Source organism: Pogona vitticeps, chromosome 2 (assembly GCF_051106095.1).
Source record: "Pogona vitticeps strain Pit_001003342236 chromosome 2, PviZW2.1, whole genome shotgun sequence".
Classification (NCBI taxonomy): domain Eukaryota; kingdom Metazoa; phylum Chordata; class Lepidosauria; order Squamata; family Agamidae; genus Pogona; species Pogona vitticeps.
The window spans coordinates 151,724,846-151,745,509 of NC_135784.1; the positions used below are offsets into that span (position 1 = coordinate 151,724,846).

The following is a 20,664-nucleotide window of genomic DNA, read 5'->3' on the forward strand; positions in this document are numbered from 1 at the left end:
CCTCCTGAAATTCCCATTTACACAGAACTGTTACAGTCACAAGACCAGAGAATCCCTTTTCATATGGCCACCCCATATGTCCTCAGGTGTAAAGGACAATCCTGCCTCTCCTGACATATTCTTTTTTTTTATGCCCTTCTCCTACTGGAAGTTGGCCACTTTGACTTTGGAGGTGGCAAATCTCCACAGCGGGATTGTGTTGCATCCAAACCAACCTTCCATGTTTTTCAACATTATTTTCTGACACTAAGGGAGTATCTAGATGAACATTTGTCTCACACCTTGTGCCATGTTTCCAATTGTTGCTTTCTATGATTATTTCATTGATCATAGAATCACAGAAAAGTGAAATTGGAAGGGGCCTACAAGGCCATCAAGTCCAACCCCCTGCTCAACACAGGAATACAAACAAAGCATATCTGCCAGGTGATTATCTAAGTTTTTCTTGAATGCCTCCAGTGTTGGAACACTCACCAGCTCCCGAGGTAACTGGTTCCACTGTTGTACTGCTCTAACAGTTAGGAAGTTTTTCCAGATATTCAACTGAAATCTGGCTTCCTTTAACTTGAGCCCATTGTTGCGTGTCCTGCACTCTGGGATGATCGAGAACAAATCTTGCCCCTCCTCTGTACGAATATTTTCAAATATTTGAGAAGTGCTATCATATCACCCCTCAGCCTTCTTTTCTCAAGGCTAAACATGCCCAGTTCTTTCAGCCTTTCCTCATAGGGCTTGGTTTCCAGAGCCCTGATCATCCTTGTGACCCTCCTCTGAACTTGTTCCAATTTGTTAGCATCCTTCTTGAAGTGTGGTGTTGAGAACTGGACATAATACTGAAAGATGAGGCCTAACCAGTGCTGAATAGAGGGGGACTAGCACCTCATGGAATTTGGAAACTATACTTCTACTAATGCAGCCTAAAATAGCATTTGCCTTTTTTTGTAGCCACATCACACTGTTGGCTCATATTTAGCTTGTGATCTACAACAATTCCAAGATCCTTCTCGCTCATAGTTTTGCTGAGTCAGGTATCCTCCATATTGTAACTGTGCAATTGGTTTCTTTTCCCCAGGTGCAGTACTTTGCACTTATCCCTGTTGATGACTTGGCATTAGCACTAATCATGAGGAGATCCAAATTTTTGGCATAAGTTGCCATATAGTTTCTTAACCTACAGGGCCTGTGGTGGTTTTTTTTTTTTTTTTTGGTAGCATCTCCAGTTACATGATTTTATCTTGCTTTGGCTTGTGTTAGCACCCATGTCTGTCCTTTAGGGCTGTTGTTAGGCATGTCTAGATGACCTTACTTAGGATGCACAACTCCACAGTAATAGAGTGGACTGTTGGTCCAGATAGGCGGGATAAAAATCAAATAAATAAATAAATAAATAAATAAATAAATAAATAAATAAATAAATAAATAAATAAATAAATAAATAAATAAATAAATAAATAAATAAATAAAGTCTGGGACTGAATTCTACTCTTTTTACTTGTCTTCTCATCATAGTGGTAAGGCCTACTACAACAAGGTAATGTGTAAATTATATTTTTAAAATGTGTTTTCTTTTAATTTAGCACAATAGCACTACATGGATACAGGACTAATTCAAATGCTTACCATATCTTGCCAATTAAGTGCAATTTCCCTTGCTAAACATTTAAAAAAGAGAACAGATATGAATGCTGAAGAAAGGGGTAAGTAAAGAGAGTGGTGATAATGGCAGAGAAGGGTGAGGGAGAAGAGAGGCTATGTCATGGGTAAACATTTGAATGCACCCCACTGGGCTCATTAAACATTTTCTGTGTGAACAGTGCCAGGCTCTGATACAGAGAAGTTGGCATCAACCTTGAACAACTGTCTGTGATGTCAGGACCTAATTTTGAAATAAAGTTCAGCTGCAAGTCTGATCCGTTGTTGTGTGTGGAATGGGGGAGTTGCCTTTTTGCCCTTTGTCTCAAGGTGCAAAAGGTTTGGAGTTGGCTCTGATATAGCGATCACAGCGGCACGAATTCTCATACAGTCGTGTGTGTTTGTATATGCAGAGGATTAAAAGCACTTTATTAAAATAATCAGATGATCTGCAAATATGGGACAATTTCAAAAAAAAAAAAAAAGGGCACCATCACAAGCTAATCTTTTGTAAAGAAAGGCTACGTTATTGTGGGGAATTGTAAATCTTAATCTCATGTAAACTGCCCAGTGTAGTAATGGGGCAGGATAAATAAAGTAAAGGCAGCACATAAGAAGCTACCTTATACCAGGGTCAGACTGTTTCTTTCTCTAGGATAATATTTCTGTGTTATTTTCTTTATGGCAATAATTGTTCAGGATTGCTATCTTTACCTGGTGTATTATCTAATTCTTTTAGCTAGATATACAAGATCAATAGATAGATAGATAGATAGATAGATAGATAGATAGATAGATAGATAGATAGATAGATAGATAGATAGATAGATAGATAGATAGATAGATAGATAGATAGATAGATAGATAGATAGATAGATAGATAGATAGATAGATATACATATCAAACACTGGATGGACTTGTAGGCAAAGTGAGGAATGATTCCTTCCCTCCACACACTTGGAAATAAAACTGTATGTGAGGCAGAGGGAGGACAGAGCGTTTATAAAACTATGAACAGGGGATTTATCGGATTTTATTTCCTTTCCTCCTTCATAAAACCAGAGCTCAGGGTCATCCAATCAAGTTGATTTGTGGTAGGCTCTGAAGAGAGGAAAGGAAGGAGCGATTCTTCACAGGCTGCATAATTAACTTGTGGAATTCATTATTGTGCAGTTGTGGCGATAATGGTCATTAATTTAGAAGGCTTTGAAAAATGATTAGACAAATTGAGGAAAGATAGGGCTATCAACAATTATGAGCCATGATAGTTAAGTGGAACTACCACATTCATACCGTGTACAGCCGATGCTGGAGGGCTACTGCCTCAGAGGCAGAGCCTAGAAACACCCTCATAAAAGGTAATTAATCACAGTGATAGCTCTGAGGAGTCCTCCAAAATAGTCAGTTACTCTTATCATATTTAAACATTACTGATTCTCTGATTCAACAGTAATTAAAATAGTACCTGAGAAAGAATGAATGGTACAAGCTGCTGGCCACGTCGTATAAAACACCCCTCCTACACTCTATCATCACCTTGACGCCCAGGACACAGCAGGAGCACAAGCGAGCACTGGAACCTTGTGACAGTCATCTTTCACCATTTAGTGAGCCCACGCCATTGTAACTGTTGAAAGTGCTACACATTGCGCCACAAAAGGAGTGACATTATCCCTTCTTGAGTTTGAGTTGTAGCATAACATGGTTATGCCTTAATTACAGAAAAAAGGAATTTACTTACAACTTGTTGGAGGTGACTGGGTGCAACTCCTCTAAATCTGAAGAAGATCAATTATCTTTATAGATAAGAGAAGGACCTCCTTGGGTTTCCTAGACTGTCATTAATCTGCTCTGACCTTCCCTAACCTTCCTTCAATTTAGACTGATATTTTTAAGCAGTGTTTCCCAATCTGGGGAATACCCCCACGGGGGTCACAAAGTTTTATCTCTATGTGTGTGTGTTATGGATTGCCTTATATGTATTCCAGCCCTTGTTAAATAATGTATCCCTTAAGCTTTCGGAGTGGGATGTTAAAAGTTAGCATAGATGTGTATCTATGAGAAAAAGGCCCTTTGGGGGAGAAAGACGACTCTACGTTCTGAGAAGGGATGACTTGTTCTGAGAAGGGATGACTTTACCCCATTAAAAAGCAAACATGGCAAGGGAGGTTGCAGGTTACCTGGCTATTATAAAATATGATTGCGACTCGAACAAGGTTGGGAACCACTGTTATTAGGGCTTACTGCTCTCACCTTCTTCCCTTCTCACACTTTTGTCTCTTGACTTTCCTTGAGAGAAGGCAGAGGAGACATCTTTCCTAAAGGATAGGGATCAAACAGCCCATGCAGATAGGCAAGAGCGAAGGAGCAGAGACATGCTGCGGTGGATAACGGCCATGTCTTCCACTGGCTTTGTCATATATGAACACTGTATCTGAATGGGAGAGTTCTGAACTCAGTGCTTCACAAATGACATGGGCAAGGCAGACACTCATTCTTTCCTGTTGGTGAAGGCCTCGGGTGGCCACGGCCAGGCACCCCATGCCACCGATACTTACAAGTGCTAGGCAAACACAAGCCTGCTTTAGAAGAACATGCTCTCCCGCCCTTCCTCTTTCACAGCCGCCACCTGCCCTGTTTCTCTCTTAGAGCTCAGAAGTAATTAGATACAAGTAATTTCATTAACTGGAACTAGTTGCTTTTTGGTACTGAGGGTGACCTTTAAAAGTTAAGCAAAACTTTTTAATTGTTGTGGGTTTTTTAGGCTCTTTGCTCGTCTCAAGCCAAGTACACCAGAGCACAGAGTGCTGTCCTCTGAAGATGCCGGCCACAGAGACTGGTGAAACGTTAGGAAGAACAAACCTTCAGAACACGGCCAAAGAGCCCGAAAAACCCACAACAACCATTAGATCCCGGCCGCGAAAGCCTTCGTGAATATACAAAACTTTTAGTTGGTTTCAAACCTTACTTTTGAAGAACATCAGAAGGCATTTTGAAACGAATTGTTCAAATGTTAAGCCAAGCTCTTACCAGCCCTAAGTGGCAAAGAAAGTTTCTTCTTCTGTAGCTTTGTGTTCAAGGTGCAGAATCTGAACTGGTCACTGAAGATAATTAAAGAATGTTTCCCTGTACTGACAATGTTGTGTGTTAACAATATGCAACACTCAGGATGAGTTGTGTACGTAGCTGCAGCAATGATAATGAACTACCACCTGGCTTCCTTAAGAGTGGTTTTTAAAAAACGTTATGTGCCATCAACTTTTCTGATGTATAGTTGTCTTATACATTAATTACCTTTTTTAAAAAATCCAGGTATTAACCACTCTGCTTAGGTGGCACCAACTTGAGACCATGGTTCCTTTACTGAATCAATCCATCTCATATTTCATTTTCCTGATGCCTTTAACTTTTCCTAGCATTATTGTCTTTTGCAGAAAGTTTTGCTTTCTCATTATTTCTTCAAAGTACAACAACCTCAGTTTGGGTTCTAATGATAATTCAGGCTTGATTTGCTTTAAAAGCTGCTTGCTTGTCTTTCTAGAGAGCCACAATGTCCATAAAGCTCTTATCAAGCACTGTACTTCAAATTAACCTCCCCCCCCCCCAATCTGCTTTCTTGTGTGTTCAGCTTTCACACCCATACATAGTAATTGGGAATAGAGTACAGATGATATTGTTAAGGGTCTTCAGCAACACATGTTACACTTAAGGATAATGTTTATTCCTCCATCTTCTCAAGAATCCAGCTTGTTTTTTGCTCACAAAGGGAGACACGGGCTGGTAGGGAGAGAAGTAGCTGCTCTGGGAGTCCTGCCAGCTACTCTCCTGGGCAGTGTGTGCCCCTCCTGAGGAGCAGCACAAAATTTGCCACCTCTCCTGCTCTGCCACCTAAGTGGGATTCACCTCACTTGTGTAGGTTGCCTCTTCTTAACCCAGCTCTGGGGAGGAGAGCAAACTTTCACCACACAGTATTATACAATAGCCCCCAAGATTGAAGTACGCTAACCATCCCTGTTATCTTTGTCTTTTCCTTACTGCTGGGAGTCTGAGATATGGATATTCAGGTGCAGATTCTCCCTCCTTTTCCCTCCCCCAGGAGCAAATATCTACTGTATCTGTGAATTCACAGACTGTATTTTCTTCTTGCTTTCTCCCTGTCTCCTTAATTCCTTGATCCTCCATGAATCATGGCAGGAGTGGCAAATAAGGTCCTTACAGCTGTTTCTCCTCCAGGCAGCACTATGTGCCCTTGTAAGCTTCATGGTGTGGCATGATGATATAAGAAGCACAGTGCCTGCTACCTGGTATCTGTAGAGGCTGCATGCAAGACATAGAAGAGTTATTTGAAGGACTGGTCTGCAATCCTACAGGTCAGGAGTAGGCAGGTTTGTGGCATCTAAGAGTCAACACCCCTGCCCAAGAACTACCAGAGGCCACACTGACTTCTCCCAATGGACCATAATAAAAACCGAAAACAAAAACAGAAGCAGAAGAATAAGCGTATCAAACCGCATAAAGAGATGTTTTCAAGGAGGTAGCTGAGTTAATCAGTTGCAGAAAAACAACAACAAAGAGCCCAGTGGCACCTTAGGACTAACAACTTTTGTTTGGCATGAACTCTGACTTCTTCAGATACAACATTCTTTAGATGCAAATATAAAAAGGAATGCCACCAATGTCATCATGGGGTAAAAAAGACTGGCACATATATAATCAAGCACTCTATTTTTGCAAAAAAAAAACAAAAAACAAAAACCCATTGATGTTAACCTTTAAAAGGGGTGTGTGTGTGTGTGTGTTTGTGTGTGTGTGTAGGTGTAGGGGTGTGTGTGTGTGTGTGTGTAGGTGTGTGGAAATGCATTCAGCTTCATAAGATTCCTGGAGAAAGTTATTTTTTAAAAAACAAAAACAAAACCTCTATTTTTCTTGAGAGAGAAGTGATGGCCTGAAGCTGTCAAAATAACAACAAAACTAATTTAAAAAACCCTAAACAAAATCAAAAGCCAAACACCTTTTTTTTTTTTTTTTACATCCTTGCCATTGGCTTTGTATCTTTCCCACTGAGGATTTATTCCAGCCTGGATGCAATTCAACAAGAATATTGACTTGGCAACATGAGCTGCTCTTTTCGGCCTCAACTGGCTTTTGAAAGGAACGTGGGTGGCAGGGGTGAGGGTGGGGGTAGGATGGGGGAACAGGCAAGAGTGCTGAATGACCCTGGCTTCCATCCGTACAAGCCGTTTCCTACTACATGTGAGGCAGTGACTTCTGCTAGATGAACACGTGAGGCAGAGGTTGTTGTGATTATTGGACAGAGAGAATGCTGGGAGTGAAGTGTGGCTTTTTTTGGGGGGGGGGGCTGGGGATGCTTCCTGACAGGACCAGCCTATGAGGCAATATAAAGTGTGCCACAGGCATGGTCATGGGGGGGGGGGGAAAGGGGCCAAACACAGGTCAGAGCATTTTCTGTATTCAAACCAAGATAATCCCAGGCAAAAAAAGGGCAAGTTTTGTTCTAACAGACCAGGTTTCCTCCTTCCTCTTGCCCACTTATTGACTTGGTGTCTGTTAAGGCTGAGATTAGGGTAGGAAGAAAACACATGCTTATGTGTGTGACTGCTGTGTCCGAAGGACTAAGGCTGCCCTCTCAGCCTTCCACTGTAGAGTTTGAGTCCCTGGAGCTAACTTCTTTTACCCCCAAATGACTTTTGACAACTGCACAATGAAAGATGGAATGACACGTTGTCTGCATTCCTGTGGTTAGGCCAGTCTGTTTCCTGCTTCCAAACACAAAACTCTCCAGTGCTTTGTTTGTAACCATTTCTGAGTGCTTTTGGAAGTGTGTTTCGGGTCATTGTCCTGCTGGAAGACCCATGACCTCTGGAAATGCAGCTGACACTGGCCACTACGTTGCACCCCAAAATTCTTTGGTAATCATCAGATTTCATGATACCGTTCACACAGTCAAAGGCATCCAGTGCCAGAAGCAGCAAAGCAACCCCAAAACATCTTTGAACCTCCACCATGTTTGACTGTAGGGACTGTGTTACTTTCTTTGAATGCCTCATTTCTTTTTTTGTAAACAGTGCCATGATGTCCTTCACCAAAAAGCTCTACTTTTGTCTCATCTGTCCACAGTACATTTTCCCAAGAGTGTGGTTTTGTCACATACGTTTTGGCATACTCCTTGCTTTTTTATACTTTTGTGTCAGCTGTGGTGTCCTCCTGGGTCTCCTACCACAGCGCCCCTTTTCATTCAGATGGCGACGAATAGTGTGAGCTGACACTGTTGTACCCTGTGTATGCAGATCAGCTTGAATTTGTTTGGAAGTTAATCTGGGTTCTGTATCCACCATTTGAACAACCCTTTGTTGTAAATTTTCAGTCATTTTTCTCTTCCGTCCACGTCCAGGGTGGTTAGCTACAGTGCTATGGGCTGTAAACCTCTTGATGATATTGCACAGAGTGGACACAGGAACATAAGTTATCTGGAGATGGATTTGAGACTGTCGATGTTTTTCCACAATTTATTATCTCAAATCCAGAGACAACTCTTTACACATCATTCTTTTCTCCATGTTCAGTGTCACACACATGACAAAGGTTGAGTCAACTTCTCTCTATCTTAACTAGTTGCAAGTGTGATTACTATATCACCCACACCTCTTACTTGCAACAGGTGTGTCTAACTACAAATTAAAGGAGCATCACATGCTTGAAAAGCAATTATTTCTTACAATAATTTTTGCCAGTGCATTTTTGGGTTTCTGTGTGGGATTGTATCTTTTTCTTCTGTTTTTATGTCTTGTTCCAACACAAACCAAAGAGATGAACATGTGAGTACAAAAACATTTGCAACTTCAACAATTTTCTGAGAGAAGGGTTGCATTTTCTGACAGAATTGCAAGGGTGCCAATATTTTTGGCCACGACTGTACCAAGTTTGAGAAAACCATGCAGATCTGCAAGTAATAAAAGTAATAAGAAAATCCTGGTTTAACCTACTCTTAAGGAACTACTTTCCCTGCATCAATACACTTAGAAAGTCTTAAGCATGTTTATTTTGAAGCACAAATACTTGCTGCTCAAGTACACACAAACTTAATAGCCTCATATAATCTGTGACTTTGTACCAGAAGGGGCAAGCGACTGAATTGGTATGATGATGACCATTTCTATAAGCTTAAAGGGAAATCTTGAAATAGGTTTATTCAAAAAGCCCATTTTACTGTGGAACCAGTGCTGAACAGGTACTTTCAGTCAAGTTAAACCACTGTTTCTGAAATGGTGTTGGAAGAACTCAAAACCTGGCACTCCACTTCCCCACCTTGATCAAAATGAAATATGAAACTTGAAAAACTGATACTGTAGTCGCCATCAGTCTTGATGGCTTCCGCTAAATGACTAACTCCTTACTTGTACTTTCTAGCTTCCAGAGTGGGCGTAGATTGCTTTCTCCAATAAAAAAGATAACTAGTGATTGTTATCCTCTTGAGATTAGCTTTGTGGCGACAAACTTGTGCTAATAGGATATAGTTTTTCCAACTTTCTTCTTAAGAGAAAGATCAATCTATTTGGAGGACATCTCTTTAAAAAACAGAGAAGCATGGCTGAGATGTTAATAACCCTAAAAGGCTAGAGAATGGTAACAGATGTGATCAACTGACTATTTAGAAATTATCATTCAAGAATTCTTGCTGGTGATTTTGTTACCAGGACAAATTGAAGAACAAATTTCTACCGAAGACATTCTGCCACCGGAAGTAAATGCCTAAAAGGCCCACCCTCAATCCTGCTGTAACAGAAAGATTGGGCAAATCCAGTTGCATAACTTTCTACTGTAGTGACCAAGATCAGATGCCGGAAACATATAATTTAAGCTCATAGAGTTTCCTGCTGACCCACCCATCCGTTTTAGATTCCATGGCTCCCTAGGCTTCTTTTTTTGCCCAAGGAAGGCTTTGGGAGCCTCGGGATGGGGAAGACATCTGAAGAGTTTTTTAAAAAAGAAACCCTTGTCCTCAAATATCCCCTCCACCTTCCCCACAGTGCCACCTGAAGCAGGATTTTTCCTTTACCTACATGGCAAAAACAGGCCACAATTTTCCAGCTCCTCATGCAAGCACTGTGGACAACCCCTGCCATTTATTTAGTCACAGAATGTGGCAGCACATCCCAGATGATGACGAAAACATCCCAGAACTCTTTTAGGAATGAACCTTCAAACATCACAGCCAGAGCTTCTTATAGAGTATACAGAAGGTGCTGTTTTTTATTTGGCCCATCTCAACTGAGGGCCAGCACGCAAATGTCTGAATACCAAGAATATGCATAGCAGAAATATTGGTGATTGTTTCATTTCAGTCTTTTTTTTTGGTAATGTGTGTATGTTTCTTTTTCATTTTTATGTCTTGTGCGCACCAGTCTTTTCGACTCACAGGAAGGGACTAACTATTCTAGTTTTTTTCATTTTGTATTTCTGTTCTCTCTGGCATTCGTCCAAAAAAGCCCTTCAGAACCTGAAAAAAACCCTACTGCTCATTTTTAAAATATGATTTTAAGAGTGCTGGAACAGAAAAGCACTTCAGACTCTTACATGGGTAGTCAGCATGATAAAAGAGGGAAGGAATTGAAAGCATAAGACAGAAGCTGTTCCACTCCTAAATCCTTCTCTTTGCTCCCCGAAGTTTTCACCCTGCATACCCCTAGCGTGCTGCACAAATTGCCATACTGTGAACAACTGGAAGCAAAGAAAGAGCAGCACTACTCCTTGCTGGGGTCCAAACAAGCCAGTCCTTTTACTTATTAAAAATTCCCTCCCCCTGACATTCTGACTAGCTGCTGAGAGCAGGTCTCAACAAGGCTATGGTACTGCCTTAAGAATTTCCCAGGCAGTTTTACAGAGAAGGGGTGAAGTTTTAACTAATGAGAGAAACATGGGATTTTTAAAATATATACGCCTCTTTCTTTTAAACAAATCCTTCATGTTTAAAATGTTCTCTTTTGGTAATTGATGAGAGAACCTGAAAGAAAAGGTAACAGCCTCCTCCCCCCCCCCCCAATTTTTAAAACAGAAGTCTCATCTCTACTGAATACATTATTTTTAGGTTATAATTGTCTGTGAAACACCGCATGCGTGACACACAAGAGACTCCCCTACTGTCTTAAAATAACTCCTTGCAAACTAAGACTACACAAGGGGATTTCCTGGACCATTCACCACAAGAACATGAACTTCTAGAGGATTGTCTGGCTTGCAGGCCAGTAATTTCACAAGCAAGGGCTGTCATTTATCCCATTTGGAAAGGGAGTAACAAGCAGTTAAGAGAAAAGTAGCAGGAATTTCTAAAAGTGACTTTCTACACTGCATGGCAGCAGCGAGGTAGTCCTTCAGGTAATGCTGAACTGCAACTCCCTTTAGCTCTAGCCTCCATAGTCCATTGCAAGGAATGCTGGGAGTTACAATCCAATATCATCTGAAAAGAGAGCTGTACTAGAAATCTGCTTTTCTCTCTGCAGGGCTAAATTCAAACCACACTGGAACTAACAGCACAGCACTGTGTTCTCTAGCCAACAACTCCCTATTCTTAGAATTCAGTCAGGCAAGCAAAGAAAATAAACTACACCAGACTATCACAGATGCGTGGCTCCTCCTTACCCACAGTAAGAGATGAACCACTCCAATGGTTTCACCAGACATTTTATTGGAAACGTTTAAATATCTTGTAGACATGTTGCACAACGTCCCATGTGAGAACATGGGTCAACCAGTGGAACTTTGACAGCCAACCAATTTTGACACCAGAAGGCTCAAGAATGTTCCTCAGCCAGTTTCTCAGCCTTTGCCACTGCCTCTTCAATAGGTCCAACCATGTAGAAGGCCTGCTCTGGAAGATGGTCGTACTCTCCTATAAATAAGAATACAAAACGTCAGACAGTGGAATTATTGGCAATTATTCAGAAAAAGCAGCACTTTTGCCAGGGATGAAAGTGTGACTATGTCTGGAAAAAACAACAACACAGAAATTTAAGAACACCCTACTGGATCTAGGAGTCACTAGCAGTTATCAGAAAATGTTGAACACAGCATCCCAGAGATAAATAGTGGGCTACTGGGAGCTTTCCAAGTAGTCTCTTACCTGACAGGATCGCTTTGAAGCCTTTGATCGTTTCTTTCAGAGGTACAAGCTTCCCTGCATGGCCAGTGAAGACTTCAGCTACTTGGAAGGGCTGGGACAGAAATCTCTGAATCTTACGGGCACGAGCCACTGTCAGTTTATCCTCTTCAGACAGCTCATCCATACCCAAAATAGCAATGATATCTTGGAGAGATTTGTAGTCCTAGAAACAGGAAACAAGCACATGTATGGAGACAACACTGGCACTCCAGAGGAGGGCAAACTATACACCAACTGTCCATAACTCTGCCAATCAAGCAATCAGACTTACTACTAAGGAAACTCAAGACAGAAATACTTTCTTAGTATACATCTGTACTGTTTCACGCATACTCTAAGAAGCAGTTTCTCCATGGACCAAATTAACTTATATGCTGTTCTGTTCCTCACCCAGTCTCTTTCTCACCTGCAAAATCTTTTGCACCCCACGGGCCACATCATAATGCTCCAGTCCCACAATATTAGGATCCATGATACGTGAGGTTGAGTCCAGAGGGTCCACAGCTGGATAAATACCCAGCTCAGCAATAGCACGAGACAGTACAGTAGTGGCATCCAAGTGAGCAAATGTGGTAGCAGGGGCTGGATCAGTCAAATCATCAGCTGGCACATAGATGGCCTGGGAGAAGATACAGCGGGAGAAAGAGAACAAATGACAGACATGTACTAAATAAATAAGCAGTTTAAATGTTGCTCATCAATAGTTCTGAAAAACACTTTTTCAAGAAAGGGAAATAGCTATGTTGGATTGTGGCAAGAAGTACAGAAGGATTAAGCCAGCTATCTTTGTTCCCTCCCTCACACTACAAACCACCCCCCAGTAAAGAGTCATCAACAAAGTACATTTGCAACTTTATGAGCACTTCAACTCTTTGGATTGACATTTTTCTAAAACATGTTTACCTGCACGGAGGTAATAGAGCCCTTTTGAGTTGTTGTGATCCTCTCTTGCATGGTACCCATATCAGTTGCCAGAGTAGGCTGGTACCCCACAGCTGAAGGGATTCTGCCCAGCAAGGCTGACACCTGGAAGAGAAGGAATTATTTCTGTAGCCTTTCTTCCTTCGCACACCTAGCAAATATACAATCCCCTCTGCATACTATTTTGCAAAGCTACAATCTTAGCAATTGTACTGTTGGGATTGATTTACAGCAACCAGAACCAGTTGTTGTTTGACATGCTTCTACTGGACCTTAACATCCATCACCCTACACCTTAATAACTGTTCTGTGCAAACAGCCTTGGGTAAATCAGATTCCGATTAGAAACTGCTGGTTCATATTCTCAGAGCCATGGCAAGAAGTGGCCCACAACATTTAGACTGGTCAGTCGGTTGAAGTCTGTGAGCAGCACCAACCCATCACAGCCAAACATACCTCAGACCCAGCCTGTGTGAAACGGAAAATGTTGTCAATGAAAAGCAATACATCCTGCCCCTCTTGGTCTCTGAAATATTCTGCCACAGTCAATCCAGTTAAAGCAACCCTGGCCCGGGCACCTGGTGGCTCATTCATCTGTCCATAAACAAGTGCAACCTGAGGAATAAAAGGAAATTTGAAGTAGGACAGTATTCATTCCTTGCATATCATTAACTATGTCACTAGATTTCCAGCCTCGTTACAATAAATAAGTACAGAACTAAATACACATAGCAATAATTCTATCTATTCATTACAACCCATAAACACTATAGCTTCTTTATAAAGAACAACCCATCAGACCTGTCACTGAACTAATCCACCATCTTCCCCAAATATTAATATAAATCCATGAATCTGCCACTGTATAGAAGTATTTCTTTCAAAAGGAGACTCTTAATTGGACTGCTAGAAATGCTAACCAAAAAGCCTCTTTAATCTCTTTAGTCTAATAACTGTGCTACTCACTGTATTTGTTATCAAGACTGGAAATTTGGAACTCCACGTCCTCAAGTCTGAGACACAGTGAGTGACCAATGTCTGGGGCAATTTATAATGTATCAAGGTGGTATCTAACCAAAACAATGCAGACTTTAGGGGTCTGAAACAATAAACCAAACTGAGATGGTCATGTTTAGAAGATATTTAATAAAATAAACTTACGATAACCACATCCAATATGTCCCGTTGATTTCTATGGGTCTGTTCTAAACATGACTTACACCCAACCCTGTTCTTCTCCTCTGGTTAGCCTGATCCTCCTCCTCACCTTGGATGTGGTATCCTTCAAGTTGATGACTCCGGATTCAATCATTTCATGGTACAAGTCATTTCCTTCACGAGTTCTTTCTCCAACACCAGCAAACACTGAATAGCCACCATGGGCTTTAGCAACATTGTTAATCAGCTCCATGATCAATACCGTCTTCCCTACACCAGCACCACCAAACAGGCCTGGGAAAGAAAATCCTCTTAATGTATTTAGTTGCCATTATATCTTTTAATTCCCTGATATACTCCCCATATCATGCCTGTTTGCCTTCTCAGAAAGAGAATTGCTTCAGTAATCTCAGAAGAACGAAAGTCATGGATATACTCATCATTGAAGGCAAAAAGGCTAACGTGAAGTCAGTGGCGCAGACAGGGCGGACTGTTAATGAAAAAGAAGCCAAGCTGGCTGTAAGGGAGAGCTTCAGGTACCCAAAACATAAATGCCGGTCTCTAAGACAGGACCCTTCTAATATAGATATTCTTGAATAACTTACCAATTTTGCCACCTTTGGCATAGGGTGCAAGAAGATCCACAACCTTAATGCCAGTGACAAGAATTTCCTGTTCAACACTCATTTCAACAAATTCTGGTGCTTCAGCATGAATAGCAGCAAACCTGCAAAACATTGTTATCATATGCTAAGTATCCCATGTCTCATCCTGGACATTTTGCACAGTACAGACAACAGAGTCCGTCCACTGTTTCAGACCCCTAAAGGATGAGTAGCCAGATGCTTTGCATTTTTTATTGCTAGAATTCTAGTTTTTAATTTTAAAGTATTAACACATCATGCATACACAAATAAGTTTTAATGTGTAATACGGTATCCAAAGTGCTAATTAGTTTTACCGCACTTAACATCTGGAACAGGAATAAAGAGATTCTCGATCTATTTACTAAGTTCCTTGAACCAAAATGGAATGTCTAACCACGCATATTAACAGAATATTCTGACATTACAAGAAGTTGGCTTCTGTATAGAGGTACTAAACTTTGACAATACCACCATATATCAGAGTCTCTGAATTACATAGAGTGCATCCATTAACTGCAACTTCTGTACAGAAATCAATTTAACATACTAATATTGATAATTTAAGTTCAGCATTTAGTATTGCATTCCTTTAGAATTTAATAATAAGTGATCTCTTGAACTCAGAAAAAAATTATATTAAGAGATGTAACTGACAACATCCAATTGTTATTCTGTTGATAGAAAGCTTTTTGTTTTAGCAAATTACTGATTATTTTTGTCAGAATAGAAAGGGAGAAGATTGGGCAATCCTCACTCCTTTCAGCCCCCTCCAAATCTATTCCACATAGCTTGAGAACTATTTGATCCAGTACAGGAGATGGTAGAGGAAGAAGGAACAGCTAAAATCAGCTTGTTGTATCAAAGAGCCTTTTAATATGAGCCTCCTGGCGCAGTGGTTAAACTACAGTACTGCAGTCAAAAACTGCTCACAATCTGAGTTCAATCTAGATGGAGTTCAATCTATGATCAGATAGGCGGGATAGAAATAAAATAAATAAATAAATAAATAAATAGATGGGCTCAGGTAGCTAGCTCAGGGTTGATTCAGCCTTCCAAGGTCATTAAACTGAGTATCCAGCTTGCTGGGTGGGTAGGGGGCAAGGTGCAGCCTGCAGAATTTTAAAAACTGCAATTGCCCAGAGAGTGCTTTAACTGCTATGGAGTGGTATATAAGCAGGACACTTCTATTAGCAGACGGAAACCAACTGGATGCAAACTACTCAGAGCACAGTTGAAAGTCTTCTCTGTCAAATGATTCTTCACATCTGTTACAGAAGAACTCTGGTATATAAATATTGCAGGTCGACATTAGATTAAAAACAAGCAAACAAACAAAAAGGGTTACCTAAAAGCAAAAATTAAACAATGACCATGCTTCTGCTATCAAGATATGAATACTAGCTGCCTTTAGTATCCCATGTTCACACTTACTGTTTCGTTGTTATTGGGCCTCTTTCATCAATTGGCTCTCCAATCACATTCATGATTCTGCCAAGCGTCTCCGGTCCTACAGGAATTCTGATGGGTGCTCCAGAGTCCAACACCTTCTGGCCTCTCACCAAGCCTTCAGTGCCATCCATAGCAATGGTACGAACAGTATTCTCACCTGCAATGAAACAGAAATGTTACAAAAATCCTGCTCCTACTCCCTGGTTTTTCTAATTTGAGGTTAGAAAAGGGGGGTGTCGTCTTATACATTGGGTTGTCTTATAAATGGAAAAATAGGGTACTCTTCTCACTAAACCAGTACAGGCACCTTCCTTTGTTTAAACAAATTATTTCTTCAACAGTGTGCTGATCTGCAATTGTAAAGTGTTAAAGCAAGGCTAGGGAAGGCACAGCCTTCCAGATGCTGCTGGAGCACACCTATCATCATCCTCCACTACTAGCAAGGACTGATGAGAGATGCAGCCAAATTTTCCCCACCTGGCATTAAAGCAAACAGGACTTTAAATCAATAGGTGAACAATGAGTTAAAATCTCAGAAGAAATGTACCTTTTATCTTCTAACATGAACAAAGAATAGGGAATAAGAATTATTATCCCACAAGTCTTAATCAGCTGTTCTGTCACTGAAAAAACAGCATGTCAGCAAAAGCACAGGGAAGAACTATTAGCATCCCATGATCTTAGATCTGAAAAATATAAAGGCATCATACACTGTCTCTAGTCAAAGAACTACTAGGTAATGAATGTTAGTGTCCCACATCTGTTGCACTTCCTGAAATTTAAACTGACCTACTGGACAGCCCACATGATCTCACACCCAGCTATCTTTTGGTTATTGGAGAACTTCAGTTTCCTTCTCAGATCATAAATATGGCTTCAGCAAACTCAGAAGAACGAAAGTCATAATGTATTGATCATCAAGGAAGGAAAAAAATCGTACATGACTAAAAGAGAGAGGCCAAATATATTACCAATGCTTACCTAAGTGCTGTGCTACCTCCAGGACAAGGCGTGTATCTCTGCCTTGCACCTCAAGGGCATTAAGGATTGGTGGCAGGGCCTCATCAAACTGGACATCCACCACAGCACCAATGACTGCAACAATGCGTCCAGTAGCAGCCCCTGCTTTGGCTGCAGGAGCTGTCTGGGCAGCATAATTCCGGCCTACAGGATGACAAGGGGGGGAAAGAGGTAGTCAATTTAGATCCTACACACAAGGCATCTTCACCAATACCCAACAAGAATCAAGCTTTAAACACTCTCCCTAGATCAGAGGTCCCCAACCACTGGTCTGCGGCTTGATGCTGGTCCGTGGCCTGAGCTGGACCGGGCCACGGAGACAGACCTCCTGCCCCACCCCACCCAGCTGATTTGCGCACGTGTGTGCGCTCAAGTGCACCCATGTGAGCGCTGCACCACCATTTGTGTATGGGCACAAGCCCACATGCACAAGTGCCATGCTGCCATTCGTGCATGCACACAAGCATAGGGGTGCCCCGCCTTCCCCAGCTGTGCGTGGGGTGAAAAAGGTCCGGGACACCTGCCCTAGATGACGTGAAAGTAGTTTTAACTGCCAGATTGCTCAGTGATGTTGGTATCTGGCTCCAGAGCCAGAGATTAGGAGTTCAATTCCCCACTGCTGCTTCCTTTACAAGGGTTGGACTCAATGATCCATAGGGTTCCTTCCAGCTCTACAACTCTAAAATTATTTATTTAGATTGGAACCTTCATTCCCAGCACCTTGAGACCCAAAAGACACTGCAAACAAAATGGTTTAGCGGTGCCATTGTACAGGGTTCATGTTGTAGCATCAAGGCCACATCACTGCAAAGCACAGAACATGTATCATCCGCTTCACAATATGAACTTAATGGGTCTTCTTATGTATGTTGGAAGTGAGCCTTTCCATGTTCAGTACACAAAGTTTCCAGACCTCCAATGCTTAAGTTTTCTGTATCAGTTCTTACATTACACACACTTGTATGCTTTACACAGTGTTCTGGAGAATATTCATGGTACATCAAGGTCACTTAGCCTGGCACTGAATGCCTCCATTTCAGCGGACCATTCAGAGAAAAAGTGATGCTGGATAGGCAATATTTTAAAGAATGCTATGCCACAATGAACTACCAATAGCGACAGTGAATTGCCAATAAGCGGCCCAGCTACTCCTACCGCAATATAAAGAGATAAGGTAGTCCTACCCCAGTTTCCACCATCCTTGCTAAATTTACAGTAAATCCAGTCTCCCATTAATCCCAGCCAGCTTGGCCGCCGGCGGTTAGGAATTTGCTGGGAGTTAAGAGTCTGGTTAGGAAAAAGCTGCCTTATCTCAGATACTGCCTCGTGCTCGGTTCACTATGTGCTCTCGAGAGCGGCTCCAGCCACGGGACGTCCACCGCGAATTATCAAGAGGCAAGTGAATAATAACCGCGACTGGGGTGTTAGGCCAGGCACCCGGGGGGGGGGTCTTCCTTGTCCGCCTTTGCTTCTCTAACGCCCCGCAGAGCCACCAGGAAGGCACCAGCGCGCCGTCCCCGTGATCCTTCCGGCGCCCTTCAAGGGCAAAGGCCCTCTCCGCGTCGACCCTCGCCCGCTCCGGACACAGCCTGCCCGCCAAGGCCCGGCCCGGCCTCTTCTGGCGAGGCCCGTCATTCATCCCGCCGCCAAGAAGGGAGCGAGGCTCTCGTCTCCTGCCTCTGCAGGGGCCCAACGTCGCCTCGCTCGGGGCGCTGCCGCTCTTCCACGCTGCGGGAGGGCTCCCGGGCGGCCTTCTCCTTCCTTCCCTCCCTCCCTCCCTGCCCCTGGTGGAAGGAGGCTAACTGGTAGCGAGTCTGCAGAAACGCCGAGGCCCACACGCCGGCCTTTCTTGCGCCCCCTCCGCCCGGAGGCCTGACCTTCAGACGCCCCAGAGAAAGGTGCCGGAGCCTGACGGACCGACTCAAGGGGCGGCGATCTCCTCGGAAGAGGCGCCACGCGAAGGGGCGGAGGTCGGCTCTGCTCGCTCCCGCCACTAGGCCCCAAGGTGACCCCCCTCCGCCCTCGGGATCCCCTCCCTTCTCCGCCCCTTCACTTACGGGCCCCGGTGGCAGCTGCAGCAACGGCAGCACCCCGAAGCTGCAGCAGGTCCTGGAGCGGACTGGGCGGGCTCCGCACCCCGCGCAGCAGGGAGGCGGCCGAAGAGGCGCAGCGCCGACCCGCAAGCCCCAACATGGCTGCCACCGGCCGAGTGAAAGAGCCCAGCCGCTATGAGAGCCGCGATCGACTCCGACCGGAAGGGGCGAGGCTAAATAGCACCAGGCTCTGCTATTGGCCGGGAGCTTTTCGCTTTCTCACGCCCACTGGGCTGTCGCCGTCGTCACTCATCTGCTAGACTCTCCTACCTAGAGGACCTGCTGGTTGGGCAAAAAGACTCAACGTCGCTGGGGCGGGGCTACGAGACGCAGGGCTGTTGCCGTATTAAAGCAGTCGTCTAAAGCCAAGGTTGAAAACCAGGCATCTGCTTTTTATTTCTGAAGTCTTAAGGTAGTGGCCATGCTGCGTGTCTTTCAAGGAAAGCCCGCTTGCTAATTGGCCAGCATGGACGCCCCGCTTTGGATGGTAATGATTGGTCATAAACAAGGAAAAGAGGCGGGCATAATGTTTAAGGATGCTGTGCGTATCAGAGAAGGAATGAGCACGTGTCATTAGTTTGTCCTTGTAGCAAACGGGTGCTCTTACTGCAGAAGTCAGGAGGGCCTGGCGTGCTCTGGTCCATGGGGTCACGAAGAGTCGGACACGACTAAACGACGACGCCCACTGTATCTTTGGCTGTCATAGATTGCTGCCCTCAGCAAGGACAGGCAGGAGTTTGCGCTGAGAATGCCAATCCCAGATTTCACACGGATAAAAAGCTTGGATTGAATGCCTGCTTATTTGCAAGAAAGGTTTTGATCCTATACGTAGAGTTAGCATATATTTTTTTGTTAAGAAGTTCGTGTATTAGCATTTTTAGAGTACAACTTCCAGAATTCCCCACAGACCAGGGTCAGTGAGGGCTCAGCCAAGGAACAGCAGCAATGTACAGTATGTCTGCAATAATGCAGGGGAGAAAGTAATCTGCTTAGGGTCAAGGTGTTGCCTGGTGGTGGTGTTTTTAGTTTTGTTTTGTGTTGCACATTTCTATATATACCAGGAAACCCTATATGTATTAAAAACTGTTTCTTACCTAAATTAGATCAAAGCTCATTTCACTTTTAGGTTTGAATGCATACTGTTTATTACACAGCTTTTTAGAACAGGGATATTTAAAACAGCAAGGTAGGTTAATTAATAAGTGGTGTTTACAAAAGGGCAGTTTAAATCTTGTCAACAAATTTATTTATCTAAGTGCATTTCTTAGCTCATTCTCACAACTACTCCCAAGGTGCTTTTGTTTTTAAAAATAAGGGCTTGATTTGTTTGACTACCGGTGTTAGTCAAGGGGTAACATGACATTACGCTTAATCTTAACCAATAGAGCCATGTAGCCCTAGGCAACAAAAATTGCTCTCCTGTGGTGCTAAAATTTTCATAGCAAAATTGCACAAACTTTTCTTTGTATTGATATTAGGTCAGCATCATTGTAAAAGTTTATAAGTCTATATGACATTATGAAATATATGCTGGGCCTTTCTCTCTGGCAATGGATAGTACAAGTT

General features: G+C 42.8%; 1 protein-coding gene and 2 non-coding genes across 3 annotated transcripts; all 3 read right to left on the bottom strand.

Annotated features, from left to right (window-relative positions):
* Nucleotides 1–11,316: 11,316 nt before the first annotated feature.
* Nucleotides 11,317–19,236, bottom strand: ATP5F1B (ATP synthase F1 subunit beta). The gene is made up of 10 exons (XM_020784638.3): nt 19,063–19,236; nt 16,967–17,149; nt 15,968–16,142; nt 14,495–14,616; nt 13,999–14,183; nt 13,188–13,346; nt 12,714–12,836; nt 12,217–12,429; nt 11,772–11,973; nt 11,317–11,540 (listed from the first exon to the last, which is right to left on the bottom strand). Exons 1-10 carry the CDS (start codon nt 19,196–19,198, stop codon nt 11,443–11,445), a joined length of 1,596 nt encoding a protein of 531 aa, XP_020640297.2. The 5' UTR covers nt 19,199–19,236; the 3' UTR covers nt 11,317–11,442.
* On the bottom strand, nt 14,268–14,338 carry LOC140705276 (small nucleolar RNA SNORD59). The gene has a single exon (XR_012084704.1). It is a non-coding gene; the product is annotated as a small nucleolar RNA SNORD59 (small nucleolar RNA).
* Nucleotides 16,838–16,912, bottom strand: LOC140705275 (small nucleolar RNA SNORD59). The gene has a single exon (XR_012084703.1). It is a non-coding gene; the product is annotated as a small nucleolar RNA SNORD59 (small nucleolar RNA).
* Nucleotides 19,237–20,664: the final 1,428 nt, after the last annotated feature.

What these genes read in the sequence shown, in the direction of transcription:
- ATP5F1B (XM_020784638.3), bottom strand. Translation starts at nt 19,198, where the DNA reads ATGTTGGGGCTTGCGGGTCGGCGCTGCGCCTCTTCGGCCGCCTCCCTG. An exon ending in TGCAGCTGCCACCGGGGCCC is followed by an intron (nt 17,150 to 19,062) that starts GTAAGTGAAGGG and finishes GTCATCCTGTAG; the next exon opens with GCCGGAATTATGCTGCCCAG. An exon ending in GGGTGCAAAAGATTTTGCAG is followed by an intron (nt 11,974 to 12,216) that starts GTGAGAAAGAGA and finishes TCCTGTTTCTAG; the next exon opens with GACTACAAATCTCTCCAAGA.